Raw genomic sequence first — 20,131 nt, 5'->3', positions numbered from 1 at the left:
CCCCTGCCCTGTACGGAGTGCCTGGCCTCACCCAGGAGCCCAGGCGTGTCCCCACATCCCACTTCAAAGTCCCTGTGTCACAGTCCTAATGGCTATTTATTGTCATTAACTATCCAATTATGGAGCCCAAGCGTTTCTTACCTGGTGCTTCAATTAATTGCTTGTAAACACTCAGAAAAGCAGCCTCCGCCTCCTGACTTCTCTTACTAAGGGCCACCACCTTTGGAGACAATAAGAGAAAGAGTCACGTGTAACCATGGCATCTTTGTCTGTAAGCAAATTTCATCATTTTTTTTTTCCCACAAGAAAACACCTGCAGGTTTGTTTTGTTTTGTTTTGTTTTGAGACAGAGTCTTGCTCTGTCGCCCAGGCTGGAGCGCCATAGAGTGATCTTAGCTCATTGAACCTCAGCCTCCTGGGTTCAAGTAATTCTTCTACCTCAGCCTCCTGAGTAGCTGGGATTACAGGTGCCTGCCACCTCTACAGGTGCCCACCACCATGCCCAGCTAATTTTTTTGTACTTTTGGTAGAGACAGGGTTTGACCACATTGGCCAGGGTGGTCTCAAACTCCTGACCTCAGGTTATCTGCCCACCTTGGCCTCCCAAAGTTCTGGGATTACAGGCATGAGCCACTATGGCTGGCCATGCATTTTTTTTCTTGTTTGTTTAAGAGATGGGGTCTTGCTATGTTGCCCAGGCTGGTCTCGACCTCCTGCGAGACCCCTGCCTCGGCCTCCCAAAGTGCCGGGATTACAGACCACCACTGCACCTGGCCTTAGTCATTTTCTACCTGTGCAAACATGGGATGGGGGAGGGGCAAGAAGGAGAAATGAAGATTAAAAGTGTGGGCTGTGGAGTTAGAAAATCTGGGTTGAAAGCGCAGCTCCACTGTGTGCAGGCTGTGGGACCTTGCACTGCCCCTCTCCGATCCTCAGTTTCTTCATCTGTAAAATGCCGGGTAAATAACAGGACCTACTTCCTAGGCCTGTTGGGATTAAATGGAGCTGCACCTAAGCGCTAAGCACAGGGCCCAGCACACAGGATGTTGGTAACACCTGTTATTCTTCTTATTAGTAAAGGGTAGATTGGAAGTTCAAATGTGATACATGTTTTAGGAGGAAAGTGGGACATGTCTAGAGAATATTTCTTGCCACTGAAAATTAAAGAGAAATTGTTAAAGCTCTCGTAAGATATCAAACAATTTCAACAAATATTGGAGGGTAACAGCATTACCCTCTTTAAAAGAGGTGGAAATGTATGGGTGATTAAAGTGATTTAAAAAGGTTAGTTTCAGGCTGGGAGTGGTGACTCATGCCTTTAATCTCAGTGCTTTGGGAGGCTGAGGTGGGAGGACTGTTTGAGCTCAGAAGTTCGAAACCAGCCTGAGGAACATAGTGAGACCCTGTTTCTACAAAAGATAAAAAAATTAGCCAGGCATGGTGGCTCGTGCTTGTTGTCCCAGCTATTCAGGAGGCTTGTTTGAAGTAAGAGGATTGTTTGAAGCCAGGATTTTGAGGCTGCCATGAGCTATGATTGCACCACTGCACTTCAGCCAGGGCAATAGAGCGAGACCCTGTCTTAAAAAAAAAAGAAAAGGTCCATTACAAAATCTCTGTAATTTCTCTCACTGTTATTCTGAGAAAGTCCCTGGTCTCTCACCTTCCAGCATGAATGAGTCTCTCATTCCCTCAACAAACGTTTCCTGAGTACCTGCTGTGTGCCAAGCACTGCGGGCTGAGAGCCCAGCCATGGACAAGGCAGACTTGGGCCCCACCCTTATGGGACTTACAGTCCGGTGGGGACACTGGCATTAAGGCAGCTTCCCCAGATGACTCATTAATTACAAGTGCTAAATGCTTGGCAGAAAAGCACAGGGTGGCCTTGGGAGTGTGTAAGTTGGGGGGAGGCTGACCCAGTTTGGTATCAGAACATCAGGAGTTACCTCTCTGAGGAGGGGAAGTCACTTGGGGGAGGGCAGAAAAAAAATTCTAGAAGCTAGACAAAGGGAAAATCACCAAGCCGCAGGTAGATCTTTTTTAAATTTAAAATTAATTAATTAATTAAGAGACGGAGTCTTGCTCTGTTGCCCAGGTTGCAGTGCAGTGGCACGATCTCGGCTCACTGTAACCTCTGCCTTCTGGGTTCAAGCAATTCTCCTGCCTCAGCCTCCCAAGTAGCTGAGATTACAGGCGCCAGCCACCATACTAGGCTAATTTTTGTATATTTTTAGTAGAGATGGGGTTTCACCATGTTGGCCAGGCTGGTCTTGAACTCCTCACTTCAAGTCATCTGCCCACCTCGGCCTCCCACAGTGCTGGGATTACAGGCATGAACCACTGCGCCCGGCCCTGTGGGTAGATTTTTATCCTTGCTTAGATGGACAAGAGTCAGTTTCTACCCTGGGGACATGTGGTTGAATGGGAGACACAGCTATGGCCAGTAGGAAGCATAACACAGGAGGAGGTGCAAACACTGGTGGCTCCTGTGAGCCCTGAGGAGGGGGCAATTCATTCAGAATCTTGGGGCGGGGGGGCATCCCTGATGGGCTAATAAAAAAAAAAATGACACTGAACGTTTACCATGTGCCAGAAGCTTTTACTATTCATGACAGTCTGTCTCCATGGACACATCAATCACCAAACAGCTGCTGCCACCTGCCCCATCGTACAGATTAGAAAACGGAGGCTCAAGGACATCAAGCCACTTGCCCAAGGTCACCCGGTTAGCAAATGGCAGGGCCAAGATTCACACCAGGTCTGGGGATTCAAATTGCCATTCTGAATTCAAATGCTGCCTTCCTTTTGTCCTGGATAGAAAAACCACCCCAGCCAGTGGGGCCGGGCCTTCAGAGCCCATGAGGATGCTGCTACCTTACAAGCCAACGACAGCTGCCCTGGGCGAGAGGCTGCGGTGCTGGTGACCTGGCACCCAAGAAAACAATGAGAAACAAAAGCAATTCATCTCTTAGGTCTTAGAAGAAGAATTATCAAAGATCAGCTGGAAGAATGACTCAGTGTTCCATTTTATGGTTGCCTGAGCTGAGTGCATGTGGTGGTTGGGGTCTGAGGAAAGGCACTGGCCTCCCATGAGAGACTGAGCAAGGGTGGGGACAAATGCTGGAAGATTCCTTTAATGTTCCCCTGTCCCTGCCTAGAGCACCCCCTACTTTTCCTTCATGGCACTTATCAGTTTGCAATGGTGCATGATTTATCTCTTCCAGTGGGGAAGTCTAAATCTAACATTACAGGGAGGATAACAGCTTTCCCCACTGGAGCGGAGCTGTTCAATATGGCAGCCACCGGTCCATGTGCTACTCAGCACTTGAAATGCAACGATTCCAAACTGAGATGGGTTGTAAGTGTAAAATATAGCATTTCTAAGTCTTAGAAAGAAAAAAGAATATAAAATATCCCAATAATTTTTATTTTTTTGGACAGTCTCGCCGTGTTGCCTAGGCTAGAGTACAATGGTGAGATCTCGGCTCACTGCAACCTCTGCCTCCCAGGTTCAAGCAATTCTCCTGCCTCAGCCTCCTGAGTAGCTGGGACTACAGGTGCTCATCACCATGCCTGGCTAATTTTTTTGTATTTTAGTAGAGACGGGGTTTTACCATGTTGCCCAGGTCAGTCTCGAACTCCTGAGCTCAGGCAATCCTCCCACCTTGACCTCCCAAGGCCAGTAATTTTTATATTGATTACATTTTGAAATGCTTATGTTATGAACATATCAGGTTAAATAAAATATATTATTAAAATTAAATTCACCCACTTCTCTTTTTTTTTTTTTTTTTTTTGAGACAGAGTCTCACCTTGTCACCCAGGCTGGAGTGCAAAACAGCTTCAATTACAGATGTGCACAACCACGCCTGGCTAATCTTTGTATTTTTAGTAGGGATGGGGTTTCAACATGTTGGTCAGGCTGGTCTTGAACTCCTGACCTCAAGTGATTTGCCTGCCTCAGCCTCCCAAAGTGATGGGAATACAGGTGTGAGCCACTGTGCCCAGCTACACTTCTTACTTTTTAAATTGTAACTACTAGAACATTTTAAATTACAAATGTGACTTATGTTCTTTTCCTCCTGGACACTGTTGATCTCATGGATCAATGGTTGGCAATCTTTGGTCCTTGGTGTGAATCTGGCCCTTCATCTGTTTGTGTAAATAAAGTTTTATTGGAACAAAGGCACAGTCACTCTTTTACGTGTCTATGGCTGCTTTCATGCTACAAGGGCAGAGTTATGTAGTTGTGAAAGAGACTTTGTGGTCTGCGAGGCTAAAAATATTTTCTATCTGGCCCCTTACAGAAAAAAGTTAGCTGATCCTTGCTTTAGGGGTTCATCTAACAGCTGGACAATATTTTTAAAAGCAGAGATCAAAAATTATCCTGAGGCCCGGTACAGTGGCTCACACCTATAATCTCAGCACTTGGGAGGCCAAGGTGGGAGGATCGCTTGAGTCCAGGAGTTTGAGACAAACCTGGCAACATAGCAAGACCCTGTCTCCACACACACACACACACACACACACACACACCCCTGGATGTGGTGGTGTACGCCTGTGGTCCCAGCTACTTGGAAGGCTGAGGAGGGGGGATCGCTTGAGTCTGGGAGGTTGAGGCTGCAATGAGCCATGATTGTGCCACTGCACTCTAGCCTGGGCAACAGAGAAAGACCCTGTTTCAAAAAAAGAAAAAGAACCCTGTGTGGTGGCACACCCCTGTAGTCCTAGCTACTCAGGAGGCTGAAGTAGGAGGATCGCTTGAGCCCAGGAGTTCGTGGCTGCAGTGAGCTGTGATCACACCACTGCACATTAGCCTGGGCAATAGAATGAGACCCTATCTTTACAAACAAAAGAAATCCTGGACTGGTACTCAGTGTGAATCAGTTCATGTTTAGGGCTTCCCAAAGTCAATGTGACTTTCAAAGACAGGAGCCGTGTGGATTTCCTGCCTCATTCAGTCTTGTTTCAGGACAATGACTGGCTGTCTGTGGAAGGCCAGGTCCCTAAATTCCTTTTTTTTTTTTTGAGATGGAGTCTTGCTCTGCTGCCCAGGTTGGAGTGCAGTGGTGCAATCTCAGCTCGTTGCAAACTCCACCTCCCAGGTTCAAGTGATTCTCCTGCCTCAGCCTCTCCAGTAGCTGGAATTACAGACATGCACTACCACACCTGGTTAATTTTTTTTTTTTTTTTTTTTTGAGATGGAGTCTCACTCTGTCGCCCAGACTGGAGTCCAATGGTGTGATCTTGGCTTACTGCAAGCTCCGCCTCCCGGGTTCACACCATTCTCCTGTCTCAGCCTCCTGAGTAGCTGGGACTACAGGTGCCCACCACCACGCCCAGCTAATTTTTTGCATTTTTTAGTAGAGACAGGGTTTCACCGTATTAGCCAGGATGGTCTCAATCTCCTGACCTCGTGATCTGCCCGCCTCGGCCTCCCAAAGTGCTGGGATTACAGGCATGAGCCACCGCGACTGGCCACACCTGGTTAATTTTTATACTTTTAGTAGAGATGGGGTTTCACCATGTTGGCCAAGCTGGTCTCAAACTTCTGACATCAGGTGATTGCTTGCCTTGGCCTCCCAAGGTACTGGGATTACAGGCGTGAGCCACTGCAGTCCCTAAATTCCTGAGGGCATCAGAGCCTGACCTGGTACTGGGCCTAATGTCACTATGAGCATCTCTTGGCCCCAGTTTGTCCATCTATCAAGTGGGAAGAAGAATAACTTCTACCTGCCTACGAAGCTGCTGGGGCAGGATGAGCTAATATGCAGCAAAGACTCCCATGGAAGCTGATGAAAGCTTTCAAATAAATCAGAAAATTCTTCTTCTAATCACATAGGCTATCTTTTCCAAGGGTTGCAACTCAATGCGTTTCACCCACATGCTGGGAACAAGTGAGCTTGGTATAAAAGGCCACGTTCAACAAGAGACTGTGTGTTTCTGTCTCATGGCTCTGCCCAAATATACAGAAGGGCAGCAGCAAAGTGCCCAGAATGACAGATTTGCCCTATGACAGGAAGACCCTTGAAGGCCATGTGGAAAGGAGGAGGAAAAGACAGGAAGAGGAGGAGGAAGAGGGAGGAGGAGAAAGAGGGAGGAAAAGAAGAGGAGGAAGAGGAGGAGGAGGAAGATGGAGAATGAGGAGGAAGAGGAAGGAAGAGGGGGAAAGAGGGAGGGGAAGAGGGAGGAGGAGGAAGGAAGAAGAGGGAGGAGGAGGAAGAGCAGGGAGGAGGAAGAGCAAAGAGGAGGAGGGAGAGGAAAGAGGAGGAGGAGGAAGAGGGAAGGGGAGCAGGAGGAAGAGGAAAGAGGAAGAGAAAGAGGGAGGAGAAAGAAGAGGGAGGGGAGAAGTGGGAGGAAGAGGGTGGAGGAGGAGGAAGGAGAAAGAGGGAGGAGGAGGGAGGAAGTGGGAAGAGGAAGAGGGAAGAAGAGGATGAAGAGGGAGGAGGAGGAAAAGGGAGGAAGAGGAGGAATAGGGAGGAGGAGGAAGGAAGAAGAGGGAGGAGGAAGAAGGAGGAGGAGGGAGAAGTGGGAGGAGTAAGAGGGAGGAGGAGGAGTAAGAGGGAGGAGGAGGAGGAAGAAGTGGGAGGAGGAAGAGGGAGGAGGAAGAGGAGGAAGAGGGAGGAGGAAGAGGGAGGAAGAAGAGGGAGGAGGAGGAAGGGGGAGGAGGGAGGAGGAAGAGGAAAAGGGAGGAGGAGGGGAAAGGGAAGGAGAGGAAGAAGTGGGAGGGGGAGGAAGAAGAGGGAGGAGGAGGGAAGAGGGAGGAGGTGGAGACCATCCACAGACACCCTCAAGAAGGTCACCATCAGGAATAGCTCAGCATCTGTGGAAGCACATGGCATTTACGCAGCCCGCTGTGATACGAGGGGTGACAATGTGTTTAGTCCTCCAAGGATGAACACAGCAGGTGTAGAACTGCTTCTGCCAGGGGCGAGTCAAGCCTGTTCTAGTCACATAGCTCTTTTCAGCCAGGTGGTTAAAAACAAAAAATTTGGGCCCCCTCCCCCAGGTTGAGCTCCCCCAAGCTGTCTGAGGTCGCAGTGACATCTGGGAGCCACTGAGAACCGCTCTGTGCCAAGTTCTAAGCCTTACTGTGTGCTCCAGGCGTCTTCTTTGAAATCCCTGCCTTCCCCCAAGCACACCTTTAGGATGCGGGCATTCTGATCGGCCCTGTTCTACAGAGGAAGAAAGAACCTGAGGGGCAGGGATGTTAAGTCACTCGGCCAAGATGAGAGAACTAGTTAGTGGCAGAGGTGGTATTGGTGCCCAAGTGCCTCTCACTCCAGGGCCCAGACTTGCAGCTGCAAACTGTGCTTCTCCAAGTGCTGTGGGCATGACAAGGGGGCCTGCCATCGAGACTGCACAACTCCTTCCCTGGGTTCCGTGGAACATACTTTGAGAACAGCCTCCCTCTACCTACTGGGTCCTGGGCTTTGGGGAGGAGAGGGTGATTCTGAGAGATGATCAGGGGTGGATGTCTGATGTGGCAGGAATTCCAGAAGAAGCTGAAGACTGGTGGACAAGCGAGAGGAGGCGGGTGCTTGGAGGGTCTCAGAATGAACTCGGGCAATGGAAAGGCAACCCAGAGATTGGGGAGTGAAGGAATGAGCTGGGTTCGGAGGGGAACGGGTGTCCCTTGATGGCCTCTGAAGGCTGGTTGTCCCTCTGGGGCATGCAGATCAGGGGGCCACACAAAAGGCAAAGAGGGGAAAGAGTGGGGGGAGACACAGAGGAAAGGAGAGCCACAGAGAGTGAGGTGGGCTGTAGTGGGAGACAGGTTTGGCGTGGTGGGTAGGGGCCGATGGGCCATGGAGAGGAGCGATGAGAATCCCTGGAAGCCATGAAGCAGGGGCGAGACTTGCTCAGATGTACCAGAGCGGGAGGGGCTCATGGTGACCACTCAGGGGTGCTTTGGGGTCTGGGTGGGAGGTACTGGGCTCCCCACCAGGGGAGGCACCCAAGTACACGCCCCTGTATCTGCGAGGCTGTGAAGGTACTCAGGGAGACCCACACGTGGGGAGGTCTGGCTAGACTATCCCAAGAGTTCCCACTCACTCTGAGAGTCTCTGTGAGAGATCCCTTTTCTTTACAGCAACCTTCTGATTTCCTACCACCCAGAAAATGGGGGTAAAGCCTACTTCGATTGGCTGATTTGTGCATTATTACTGTTGATGACAGTGACTACTGAGCACCGACTCTGTGCCAGGCACTGTGCTATGTACTGGATGCACATTAGCTTAACCCTCATCGCTCTGGGGGTGTGACTATCCCATTTAACTGAAGGAGATGTCGAGGCACAGAGGGTGATGACCACATGGCTTTGGGAGCTGAGACTCAGACCCAGCTTAGTCTGACAGCAAAGCCCATGCTTCTCAGCCTCCATTCAGAATCGATTCTTTGGTTGGGGGCTAGTGGAAGGAGCTGTAATAACCAAAAGAGTGGAGGAGCCAGGCAGGCAGGTGGGTGGGGGACGGGAGGCCAGGAGGAGCTGCAGGACTCGACCCTGTCTGCCTCCAGGTCTGTCTGCTGGGGCCCCTGTTCCCGGGCGAGTGCTAACGTGCTCTCTGCCATCCACCAGTGATGCTGCTGAGCAAATGAAAATTAAATTTTAATATCAGAGCTTAAATAAGAAATAAGTTTGATGTTTGTTTTTGATAGCTACTGTTGTCAAACTGGGCTCTCAGGCTCCAGCCAAAATGGGGCAGAAACTGGAGACCCCCTCTGGCCCTCTGGAGGGTCACCCGGGGTCCCAGAGAGACCCTATCCTAGCCTGTTTCAGGAGCCAGCACCAGCTGGTTCTAAAGACTGATTAAGGTTGGGTGTGGTTGCTCATGCCTGTAATACTAGCACTTTGGGAGACTGAGGTGGATGGATCATCTGTGGTCACGAGTTCGAGACCAGCCTGGCCAACATGTGAAACCCCGTCTCTACTAAAAATACAAATATTAGGAGGGCAGCTGTAATCCAAGCTACTCAGGAGGCTAAGCTAAGGCACTAGGATCTCTTGAACCCGGGAGGCAGAGGTTGCAGTGAGCTGAGATCATGCCACTGCACTCCAGCCTGGGAGACAGCGCAAGACTCTGTCTCAAAAAAAAAAAAGACCGATTGACTGGAACAGAATTACTGCATTTGGCCATCTGTCATTGTCATTGTTTTGTCTTCTCAGATGTAAATCACTAATTCATTTTGAATTCCCAAGTGTAAGTCACTAATTCATTTTGAACCCTTAGGGGTAAGTCACTAATTCCTTTTGAGCCCTCAGGTGTAAGTCATTAATTCATTTTGCCCTTTCAGGTAGAAGTCACTAATTCATTTTTGGACCCTCAGGTGTCAGTCATTAATTCATTTTGAGCCTTCAGGTGTAAGTCACTCAGTTTGAATTCACAGGTGTGTCACTAATTCATTTTGAACTCACAGGTATAAGTCATTAATTCATTTTGAACCCTCATGGGTAAATCAGTGATTCAGAGCTTGAGCTCTGAGGCCCTCTCTCTTCAGAGGTGCAGGTCTAGCTTCCAGATTCTGCCCTCAATGCCTCAGCCTGCAATAGTGATGGGCATGGGGTGCACAGTAACTCTGCAACAGCAGCAGGTGGTGCACACTGAGCAACTACTATGTGCATGCCCAGGGAATCAAGCCAGCCCTTCCCCAGTGCCCAAATACATAGTGATCCTTAGGGATGCCTGGAAAAGCACCAGGCACCCTGATTTGTGTTTGTGTTTTAGTGAAAGGAGGTGTTTGTGCTTGGTCTGGATTCTGAGCATCTCCACCTCTGAAGACAGGGCGCCCACACATCCATCAGCATCTGCTGACATCAGGGCTGTAGGAATGCTACGTTCTATCTGGACATTGCTCCATTTCCTCAACTAGCCAGTGGGCATCCCAAGGGTAGAGGCTAGCATTTAAAAAAATTGAATATGGCTGGGCATGGTGGTTCACACTTGGAATCCCAGCATCTTGGGAGGCTGGGGCCGGTGGATCACCTGAGGTCAGGAGTTTGAGACCAGCCAGGCCAACATAGTGAAACTCCATCTCTACTAAACAAAAACAAAACAAAAAACCAAAATGGCAAAAACCACAACTACTTTTGAGCGACAGAGTGAGACTCCATCTAAAAAAAAGGTCATTTCTAAAAAAACCCTATTTTATAAATGAAATAAAAATAAATAAAACCATACATGCAAAGCATTAACACAGTGACCCATCACAGATGCCTAATACATTTATTTGCTTAACAGATACTTATCAGGCATCTCCTAGGGATGGGGCTGTTCTAGGTACCGGGCATTCAGCACCAAGCAAGACTGGCCCAAACGCCTACCTCTGTGGAGCTGACATGTTTAGAGGCAGAGGCAGGCAATGAAATAAATCATGAAAGAGAATGTGGGACAGTCGTCAAGTGCAGGGGAGGAGAATGGAGTAGGGAGGTGACAGGAGTCCTGGGCAGGGCACGTGGGGCCACAGGAGGGGAAGGCGTCATGGGGAGATTTGGGAAAGAGTATTGCAGGCAGTGAGAACAGCAGGTGCAAAGGCCTTGGGGCAGGGGCTGTCTGGCTTGTTTGAATGCCAGCAGAAAGGCTGGTGTGGCGGGAGGTGGTAGACAAAGGGGAAGAGGAAAGGGGGTTGGGAGGTGAAGGGAGGGGCATAGCCCTGGGGGTCACTGCAGGGACCCAGCCTTTCTCTCTGAGGGGTCTGAGGAGCCACGGGAGGGTTTTGCGCAGAGGAGAGCAGATCCATGTGATCTGACTTGTGTTTTAACAGGACCCATCTGGCTGTTGTGCAGAGATGGGACTGAGGGGCTGGGGTGGAAACAGGGAGACCAGCGAGCGAAGTGGCTCCTGCCGAGTTCCAGGAGAACAACCCAGGCGGCTCAGAGCAGGATGGTGGCAGTGGTGCTAGGATTCTGGGATTCTGAAGGTTGAGCCACAGGATTTGCTCCTTGGGAACACAGAGTGGATTTTGGAGGCATAAGAGCAACAGAGGGGCCACGGATGACTCCACAGCTTGGGGCTTTAACAACTGGATAATCATTCATTCATTTAGCGATGGGGGGTCTCACTATGTTGCCCACACTGGTCTCCAACTCCTGGGCTCACGTGATCCTCCTGCCTCAGTCTCCCAAAGTGCTGGGATTACAGACCTGAGTCACTGCGCCTGGCCTACTGGATGATCTTCCATGGCTCCTGCTATGACATTAACATTTTTCTCCCTCAGAGCCCAGGCGGGGCTGGGCACTCTAAGAGTGGGCAATAAACCAACACTGACTGAATGAACAGACCATACATAATGTAAGGAAGGAACTTAAGAGCCTCCCTGAGCGAATCCTGCCAAACTGCCAAACTTACATACAACCCCGAGGCTTCCCAGAGAACAGTGGAGAATGATGCCCTCTTGGTAGCTCAAACTCAGCTGAGGTCCTGACTGCTCCGTGGAGACCTCTTGCAAGCTCCCTGGTAGGGAGGGGACAGGGGCCCAGGATCTGCCCCAGAGGTCCCAGCACTTGTCTTGGGGAAGCAAATAGCAGGGCAGGAAAGAGCAGAAGCTAGCCTTGGGGTGAGGAGACCTGAGTTCTGGTTTTAACTGGGGCCTGCATCCCCATTCACCTTGGGCAGTCATTTTCCCTTTCAGAGCCTCAGTTTCCCCATCTGTAAGGTGAAGGTGCTGGGCTATGGGCCAAAGGCTCCTTCAGACTCAGTTGTGCATTGATTCTAGATGCTAATTCACCAAGGCAGATATAATATATATATATCTTTTAGTGATGGGGTCTCACTCTGTCACCCAGGCTGGAGTGCAGTGGTGTGGTGCCATCATAGCTCACTGTGGCCTCAGACTCCTGGGCTCAAGTGATCTTCCTGCCTCAGCCTCACAAGTAGTTGGGACTGCAGGCATATGGTACCATGTTTGGCTAATATTTTCATTTTTTTTTTTGTAGAGGTGGGGTCTTGCTATGTTGCCCAGACTGATCTTGAACTCTTAGCCTTAAGTAATCTTCTTGCCTTGACCTCCTGAAGCGCTGGGATTACAGGTGTGAGTCTTGTAATTCTGGCCCACACAGACATAGAGAGAGAGAGAGAGAGAGAGAGAGAGAGAGAGAGAGAGAGAGAGAGACAGATAAATATTGTTTTGCCCTCACATGAACATGCCCTGAACCCCTCTGGACCACCACTGGGATTTTAATGAGGCCAGTGCAAGACCTAGGAAGCCCACCCTACCCACCCAGGCTCTGACTGAGGGGTGGGTCTGCAGGAAGAGGAATGCCATGCAATTTTATTCTCATATTTGTAATTATTCCCAGGGTAAAAATAAGGCACAGAGCAAAGTGTTTTCAAATGTCGGCATTAAGAACACTTTTGATCCAACATAATACAAGCCCCCAAATGCATTTATGTCAGGCTCCCGGAGATACTGCGAGTGGTGTTCCGTGCCAGGCTGGCTTTCACGGCTTGGAAGCAGTGCAAAAATGAAATGTCCCACAAGCAGCGGCTGGCAGGCCTGCTATTAGCAACAGTGTAATCATCAATTATGTCCAATCACAAACTACTGACTTTATAATTATCAAATGAAGTTCTAACTTCTCACCTCCGCTTGGTGGCAACTAATATAATCTCTCAGTTCCAAAAGGAAGCTTTTTTCCCTTTTCCTTTTTTCCTTTTCCTCTCGTTCTCTCTGTCTTCTGGGGGAAAAAACAATTTCCAGGCCTCCACGTAAGACTGCATTTAAATTGCTTGTCACTCAAAACAAAGGGGAACCACTCATTTGTAATTCACCAGCTACCTGAACAGACTGCCTGTTTTCCTCTAAGCATCCACGCACTGAAGCACAAAGATCATTTTTCTATTGTTAAAATTGTATAAGCCAGGGCTTTTTTTAGCAGTGAATACACAATTTCACTTCTCTTCCGAGGGCTCCTGGCATAAAAGGGACAGGAGGCTTTCTTTAGCGCCTTGCAAATAAATTTTGCTTTTGGGTATTAAAAAAATACACTATATGTTCATATAATGAGCCAAAAGCTGCAGTATCAATTCTTTGATATGGTCATATATGGAGATGAGACCAGGGCAGAAGTTCTGTTTCCTGCCCTGCCTGGGGTGTGACCAGTACATGAAAATGGGAATCCAGATCCACTTTCATGAGCTCTGGGAAGCATCTGTGTCCAGTTTTCTCTTTTTGGGAGCTGATGCCACAAGCATGGCCCCACGCTGCTTGGCATGTGGTTGGCAGGTCATGCACGCAGGAACAACCTAGAGTGGGCGCTCCGGCTCTGACCTTGCCATTCCAGCCAGAAGCAGTTTCCAGCTGTGTGTCTTTCGGGCCACCTCCTCCCAGAGGAACAAACCACAGACAACTGCCACCAGCCCCCTGTGTGCAACCGATTAGGATGTCTTCCCAAGGCTCAGCCTCCAAAGGCCAGGCTCGCTTTGCCAACAGTTCAATTTTTCTGCCTAACTGATTATAATCATAATACCTTCCAATCTGAATCTAGAGCTTTTTATAGCTTACAAAGACCTTTCACAGGAATCAGCACATCTGAGCCTCCGAATGCTCCCGGCACGGCCTGGGTCCTTTTATTTTAGAGGTCCAGAGAGGCTGAGAAGGCGGCTCCAATATACACACATGAGGGGCCAAGGCAGGGTGTGAATAGCGGGGTGGGGGGCTGTCTTTGGACTCAGAGCCAGTTGTGTGGTAAGGAATTTGGGACTGGAATCTGTGTGATGCCCCCACGCCCCCACCTGAAGTGGGCAAATGGTTTCCATTTTGGGTAATTCAGAACAAACTCAGGTTCATCCCTAAAATGTCCCTTCTGTCACCTAAATGTGCTGTGCTTCCCTGAGTGGGAGGGAATGGGGGTGGGCTCCCATTAGCCCACCAGGGCTCTTTGTAAGCCACTTTGGCCTTTTTTTTGGTAGCAGTAGTGAGAACTAAGAAATATTCCCGATGGCAGTGACACTATCCTGTATGACACTGTAATGGTGGGTACATGACATCATGCATTTGTCAAAGCCCCTAGAACTTTGCAACACAAAGAGTGGCCCCTCACGTAAAGTATGGTCTGTAGTCAATAATCGTGCCTCAACACAGGTTCATCACGGTAACAAATGCACCACACGCTAACACAGGATGTTAGTCATCAGGGAATTGGAGTGGGGGAAGAGGGAGTCTACGGCAACTCCCTATACTTTCTGCTCAAATTCTCTCTAAACCCAAATAAAACTGCTCTAAAAAATAGGGTCTAGGCTGGGTGTAGTGGCTCATGCCAGTAATCCCAGCACTTTGGAAGGCTCAAGGCAGGTGGATCACCTGAGGTCAGGAGTTTGAGACCAGCCTGGCCAACATGGTGAAACCTTGTCTCTACTAAAAATACAAAAATTAGCCGGGCATGGTGTCGTGCACCTGTGACCCCAGCTACTTGGGAGGCTGAGGCAGGAGAATCACCTGAACCTGGGAGGTGGAGGTTGCAGTGAGCCGAGATTATGCCACTGCACTCCCGCCTGGGCAACAGAGTGAGACTCTGTCTCCAGCTCCACCAAAAAACAAAGGGCCTATTAATTAAAAAAAAAAAAAAAAAAAAAAAAAAGATGATAGCACCTGGGACTTTTTCTAGTGCTTATCATGTGAGTTCAGTGAATCTGTGCAACAGTCCTGGGGTCCGTATCCTTCTCGTCCTCATTTCACAGATGGGGAAAATGAGCCTTCAGAGAGGCGGGGTAACATGTGCAAAGTCACACAGCAAGTGGCAGAGCTCAGATCCCAGCCTGGGCTCCAGAGCCTGTTCACTGCACTGTGTGAGTAAAGGGATGATGCATGATCACTGGGCTCTTGCCAAAGCCTGCCCCTCCCCATGGGATACTGTCGTGTGTGCTCACAGCACGTGTGTGTCCCACCTCGTTCACGGGGGTCACACGACACACGAGACTGGGGGCCATGGATGGTGGGTCCATGGCCAGATGCACCCCATGGACAACATATTTTCTTGGACCCTCCAGTGTTTTAAAAATATTTGAGCTGTCAAAATTCATCAAGTTATACACTTAAGATTTGCGCATTTTACTGTATGTAAATTATACCTCCATAAAGTCCTGTGAGCATGAAAATATGTGCATATATATTGAGCCAGTATTTAAAAACCAGAAGAGTTCCAAATTGCTGGCTTCTCTTGGGAAATTAGAGGATCTGGCCACCCTGGGCCCATGTTTCCATCGACAGCGGCCACCTGGAGCTGGGTGTCAGCCGTCTGTTGGGACAGGCTGAGGGTCTGCATTTGGCTTCCCGTATGGGTGTGAGCCCATCCAGGCCCCACGAGCATTAGCGTTTCTCTGTGGCCTAGACCGACACCCCCTTTATCCTGGCTTCGCCTCCCTCCTTGAAATTTCTCAAAGCCCACCAGCCCCTCCCCGCTCCTCCGAGGAGTGATTGCACAGCCGGGTGACAAACAGACAGTGTTGCAGCAGGAGGGCTGGTCCTCGTCCTACTTCTGCTTCCAGGCAGCACCCCTCTCCCCACCCTGTGGCTGGCAAACTGCCAGCCGAACCTCCATGTGAGTCCTGCACACGGAAGAAGAGGCCTTTCTGACTCAGTTCCAACCTGGGCTTAGAGAAAAAGGCCATTTGCGGTGCCTGCAGGAACGTGAGTCTTCCTGGGCGGTGAGGTATGCCTAGGTGGAGAAAGAACTAGCAGCTTTCCTGGAATGCTCTGTGCCTCAGTGTCCCCACCTAGAGAGCAGGGACATCGGGACCCAGCTGGGGTGTGAAGACACCAGCAGTTAAAAGATATGCTTTGGGCCAGACACAGTGGCTCACACGTGTAATTCCAGCACTCTGGGAGGCCAAGGCAGGTAGATTACCTGAGGTCAGGAGTTCAAAACCAGCCTGGCCAACATGGTGAAACCCTGTCTCTACTAAAAATATGAAAAAAAAATTAGCAGGGCATGGTGGTGGGCATCTGTACTTCAGTTGCTGAGGCAAGAGAATCGCTTGAACCTGGAGTCAGAGACTGCAGTGAGCAGAGATCGTACCACCACACTCCAGCCTGGGCACCAGAGCAAGTCCCAAAAACAAACAAACAAATAAACAAAAAAAAGATATGCTTTGTTCACTGTTAAACACAGGGTGAGGTTGGCCAGGCCACAGACCGTTCTTGGAATTTCTGGCCAAAGGGTTGTAAGGGTGTGTGAGAAGATGACATCGTCCAGGGGGACATGAGAGGCGGAAGCCACTGGAACACGAGGGCTGAAGCCAAAAAACCAGAGCGTGGGCAGAGGGTCAGCAATGCCAAGAACCCCTCTCCCCATCCTGCCCCCAGCAACAGGCACCCTCTTGAGACTCGGGGCTGTCCAGGGTCTACACGCCAGGCCCCAGTGACACCTGCTGCCCCCTGACCTGGCTTGGTGACCCTGACCTGGCCCATGAGCTCTCACCACCCTGTGCTCTCTCAGCCCTGTGCTACAGTAGCCATGCCTCTGGGAAGGCTGCAGGGATCCCAAGTGGCAGTGGCCTCCCCCTTGCAGTGATCATGACAAGTTCTCTGAAATACCAGCCCAGAAGAACGGAGCTAAAAGAACACGTGTGCCCTTTCTGGAAAGGCAGCCGCCCAAATGTCACTGAAGTACCACCCTGCCCAGGCTTTTAAATATAGCAGCGTCCTTTCTGGACGTATCTGTGGAGTGTGGTTGGAGACAGCCCCGGGAAAGCCTCAGCCGGGCATGCATGCCCTCCTCTGTCTGATCCCAGCTCGGTCTGGCCGGGGTCCTAGCTGCCTCTAGCTTTCCACCTGCGGTGCTCGCTGTGGACTCAGCCCTCTGCAGTGGGCTCCGGAGGTGAGGAGCCTGGGTTTGATTCCCAGTAAACGCCTCCCTCTTTGTGGCCTTGGGCACAAAGATCCACATCTGAGGAGTATCATCAGGATTAAGGTGATGATACATAAAAGGTGCTTAGCACATAGCCTGGCAAACAGATCATACTCAATAGATGTTGATTTTATTACTATTAATTCTTGTGATCCTTGATGTACACAGTCCTATGCCAAGATGAACAAAACACAGCCCCAGCCCCTCACTCCTAGAGTCAGAAAGACATAGACCACAGCAGAGGGTGGCAGGGAAGCAGCGGTTTGAGGAGGGACAGTCAAGGACGGAGCCATGTACCCTGCAGGGCACAGCTAGGAGGGCTTCAAGGAGGAAAAGGCACAGGCTCACGCAAGAGAGGCAGGCCATTCGTTGATTCACAGAGGAGGGAGAGCAGCTGCATATAAAGGTGAGAGGTGAGAAAGGACCTCGCCTTGCCAGACAACACCCACAGTCCATTCCTCTAAATCCCAGGTTGCAAACGAGGGGCCTGTGGTCCAAATTCCACATGCACTTGGTTTTGCTCAGGTTTTAAAAATGATTGATGCTCGCCAATCTTTAAGAATCTGGAGATTTTTGTTTTTTGCATAAAAACCAAGATTTCCAGCTTCTCTGGAAGAATTGGAAGATGTGGCCACAGTGGTGTCACGTTCCCCCATTACAATCACATTGACCACACAAAGAGGAATAAGAGTGAATTGGAGGGTGGCCAGTGTTCTGGGCACCATTTTAAGTGCTTTATACATATTAAGTCTAGAAATCATCCTAGAAGCCCTATGAGGTAGGTGCTGTGCCGGTAAAAGTTTAACAACTGGCTGTCCGGTGAGAAAAAATAAAGGTCTGATTTGTGGTGTCCGCCAGCTGCTGTGGTGTAGACACTCCCACCATGGCAGATTTCATGCGATCAGTGTCACTGATGGTGGGGTTCACTGTATGAGTCTCTGTATCACACCAGCGGCAGGTGCTGTTATCATTTCTACTTTCCAGATGAGGAAACTGAGGTGCAGAGAGGTCAAGAGACTTGCCCAGGTCACGCAGCTAGGAGAGCTGGCAGAGTAGGGATTGGGAGACAGGGCGGCTTGGCCCTGAAGTTTGTGCTCTCAGCTCCCGAAATGAGCTGCAAGGCCTGACTGCTGTAATCTACCTGAGCTGGGTACAGGCCACTCCTTCATATGGCTTACGGAGTCCCTACCTGCCCCAGTCCCCACTCCTCCCTGTTGTCTCATCTGTGCCTGCGTTGTCCATTTTGCGTACCTGCCAGGCCCCCGTGGGTAACTGAGGTTGCAGCTCTGCTTTGGGGATGAAATGCCACCCTGGTCCTACTTTTCTGTTTGTGTCCAGATTGTGGACCTGGAAACAAACAGGAGGCACTTGGGTGGGGCAGACCCAGCTCCTTTTCCTCCATCCCTACCCTGTCCCCTTGCACCTGACACAAAATGCAGAGAAAACCTCTTAGCTCGAATGTTCCTCATTGTTTTCTCATTCTCTTCTTCCCAGGAATAGCAGCAGCATCATTTTTCTTTGAGACAAGGTCTCGCTCTGTTGCCCAGACTGGTGCAGTGGCATAATCATGGCTCACTGCAGCCTCGACCTCCTGGGTTCAAGTGATCCTCCCACCTCAGCCTCTGGAGTAGGTGGGACCACAGGTGTGTGCCACCATGCCTGGTTTATTAAAAAAAGAAACAACTGTGCTTCTGGATGACTAGATAGCATCAAAACAAAGGAAAAAAAATTAAGAAAAAAGTAAAAAAACAATTGCTTTTTGGGTAGAGATAGGGGTCTCACTATGTTGCCCACGGTGGTCTCAAACTCCTTGGCTCAAGTGATCCTCCTTCCTTGGCCTTCCAAAGTGCTGGGATTACGGGCGTGAGTCACTGTGCCTGGCTGCACCACCAATTTAATATAAGCATTTTTTCTGCTCTCCTTCTCACCTCCTGCCATACCATATAATAAAACTTTGAAACAACATGATTTATAAGGGAACAGTTCACCTTGGGTTGGAAGTACAAACTGTGCTGTATCCCCTATGCTCTGTGGGGAGAAGGTGCTTCCATTTCTCAGAGTAGGGGGGCTTCGATGGGGACCCCATTTTTCATGCTGTTTTTCAAAGACAAGCAGCCTTGAGAAGCCCCCACGATGGCCTTCATTGTTTCTAGCTAAGAGCCCAGGATGGCAGCAAATGAGGGAGACGCATGTATTTGGTGGGAAGCATGGAAATAATCACATGTGAGTAGATTTTTAAAGTAATTTAATTACCTTGCACAGCAATGAAATCTGGTTTCTACTTTCATTAATGACCAATGACATGGGCTGAGGTTTCCTGACATGCTGGGGGACAGGAGTCTATGCATCCCCTGGCAGCCTCAACTGTTCTGTTCTGATCAGTCTAGACCTTGCTACCCATTGCCCCCTGCCCCTGCCTTGGGATTGACTGGGCTGTACACCGGGAAACTCCCGATGGAAGTGCCCAGCATTACCTGTAAGTAGATTTGCTAAAAACATTGAACCTGAACCTGATCATGCCTCTAGATCCAGCTGCTCATGCATAGCAAATACAGGGATGGAAGAACAAGTTAAACGACACCATGGGGTCATGATCAGCAAAATCTCAGCTAGAGGTGAGGCAACTTGCTCAATGTCTTGCAGCTCAGGACAGAGCTGGGATTGAACCCAAGCTCATGAGCACAGTGCTGTTCGACAACATGGGGAGCTGGAGAAAGCACAGCTGGGCTTCCCAGAGGACAGGACGAGCACCCAGAAGAACAGCCCAGAACAAAGGTGGGCACTTCCCCACTAGGGGTGAGGTCCCTCCTCCAGCCCTCTCTCTAGACCGACTTTATCAGCTGCCCTACACACTTCCTGGGTGGAAAGTGCCCCTCACAATGGCTGCCTGAGCTTCTGGGTTCACCCTACAGCACCCATGCTAATAACCCTGTTTGGAAGGCCAAGGTAGGAGGATTGCTTGAACCCAGGAGTTCAAGACCAGCCTGGGGAACTCTGTCTCTTAAAAAAAAAAAAAAAAGCAAAAAGCTAATAACCCGGACCAGTCAAAACCAACCAGTTCTGAATTCAAACTCCTGGGATAATGAATATCATTGGCTTAGCTTGAGACCAGCAACAGCCCCTGGTCCAATCAGTTGCAGTCAGAGGAAAGTTTTCAGGAAAAACTGTTCCAGTCACTTCCCCATACAAAGAGCAGGCACATGTGCTCACAAACACACATGCACACACACATACAGGAAGGGATGGACAGGGAGCTTACAGATGAGAAGACATGGCTTGACCAACTTGTCT

The 20,131-nt window shown here is 49.7% G+C and overlaps 1 protein-coding gene across 1 annotated transcript in view; it reads right to left on the bottom strand.

Moving 5' to 3' along the window:
• The window catches only part of CUX2 (cut like homeobox 2), a 318,747-nt gene that overhangs the window by 86,299 nt on the left and 212,317 nt on the right, over positions 1-20,131 (bottom strand). The window contains exon 4 of the mRNA XM_037996526.2: positions 142-220. Coding sequence (XP_037852454.1) covers positions 142-220 — 79 coding nt within the window. The remainder of the gene's footprint in view (positions 1-141; positions 221-20,131) is intronic.

This window comes from Chlorocebus sabaeus, chromosome 11 (genome assembly GCF_047675955.1).
Source record: "Chlorocebus sabaeus isolate Y175 chromosome 11, mChlSab1.0.hap1, whole genome shotgun sequence".
NCBI lineage: Eukaryota > Metazoa > Chordata > Mammalia > Primates > Cercopithecidae > Chlorocebus > Chlorocebus sabaeus.
Note: the sequence above shows the minus strand (reverse complement) of the source record. Positions and strands in the feature narration are given on the sequence as shown.